This window comes from Salpingoeca rosetta (assembly GCF_000188695.1).
Source record: "Salpingoeca rosetta unplaced genomic scaffold supercont1.10, whole genome shotgun sequence".
Classification (NCBI taxonomy): Eukaryota; class Choanoflagellata; order Craspedida; family Salpingoecidae; genus Salpingoeca; species Salpingoeca rosetta.
Window position 1 is genome coordinate 941,536 of NW_004754924.1, and position 1,314 is coordinate 942,849.

Below are 1,314 nucleotides of genomic sequence, written 5' to 3' on the forward strand. Positions count from 1 at the left end.
TCCATCGCCCCGATCTCATCCAGGCACGCCTGAGTCCACTGCTTGCGTTGCTGGCTCTTGAGTGCCTGCTTGATGCTTGCAGGCTCCGTGAGGCTGGTGTCGCCACTGCTGCTTGCTGTGAACGCGCCTGCCTCGGTGTCACTTGCATCTGTTGTGTCTGGATCGTAGTTGGCGTCGTTGGTGTCGCCGCTGTCGGCGTCAAAGTCCGTGAGCAGGAAGTCTGTCTCGACATCCTCGTCCTGCTCCTCGTCGATGTGAACCGTTGGTGGCTCACCGTCAGTGGTGCTGTTGCTGCTGTCACGTGCACTGGGAAGCTGGAGCATGGACGATGTCGTGGATGTCTGCACTTGCTCCTCCCCCTCATCCACGACATCATCGGCCTTGGAGAAGGGAAGGAAGCGGACGTGGATGGAGGACACAACGGTGTTTGTGTCTTCAAAGTAGACGAGGTGGCTGTTGCTGCTGCTGTTGTGGCCGACGTAGATGCCTCGACGACCCTTGGGCTGCAGGCGTCCACGCTGTGTGCTGATGTGGACGACGGCCGGCTGCCCGAAGACGCGCAGCTGCGGCACGTGCTTGGGCAGCGAGCCCGTGACAATCTGCAGCGGTGTCTTGCCGTGGAGGGAAGGGCGAGGCATGTTGTTGAGGATGTGCAGGGCGTGGTTGCAGGCGAGGCTCCAGCACGATGCGTCAAGGCCTGCACCCGTGATCATGGCTCGCACCATGTCGGAGAGGGTGCGCACCTGTCGCTCGACGATGCCGTTCTGCGCCTGGGTGTACGGCGGGGACTGCTGGTGCTGCTTCAGGTGCTTCTTGACGATGGCCTGGAAGTCAGCTCCGAGGAAGATGGCATCGGAATCAGTCTGGAGTGCTGTTGTTGTGGGCGAGATGGGGAGCTTGGTCTCGCGCAGGAAAGACTGGAACGCGGCAACTGCGTCCTTCTTGGCGTTGAGATGGACTGCATGCAGGAGCTTGCTGCCCTCATCGACGATGACGAGGCTGTAGCGCTTGCCCGTGGGCGAGTCCGCGGTCCAGTCGACGATGTCGGCGTGGATGCGCTTGCCGGGCACCTGTGTGCGCTCCGCGTGCTTGCTGACGCTGTGACGAGTGCTCTTGGTGACTGCACACGTTGCGCACTGCTTGCTGCTGATGGCGTTGCGATCGTCGATGCCCATCAGCTTGCAGTACTGCTGCACGTCGTTGTCGTTGCGGTGGCCAAGCACCTCATGCATCGATGGTGTCTGCACCTTGCTCTGGGCTGCAGGAGCTGCTGCGGGTTGCTGTGTTGCTTGCAGGCATCGGCGGTGAGTCCGT

The 1,314-nt window shown here is 61.6% G+C and overlaps 1 protein-coding gene across 1 annotated transcript in view; it reads right to left on the reverse strand.

The window, feature by feature from the left end:
• The window catches only part of PTSG_12181 (uncharacterized protein), a gene marked incomplete at both ends in the record, with an annotated part of 7,151 nt that extends 5,919 nt beyond the window's left edge, over positions 1-1,232 (reverse strand). Inside the window, one exon of the mRNA XM_004994539.1 lies at positions 107-1,232. Coding sequence (XP_004994596.1) covers positions 107-1,232 — 1,126 coding nt within the window. The remainder of the gene's footprint in view (positions 1-106) is intronic.
• Between the last annotated feature and the right edge of the window lie 82 nt (positions 1,233-1,314).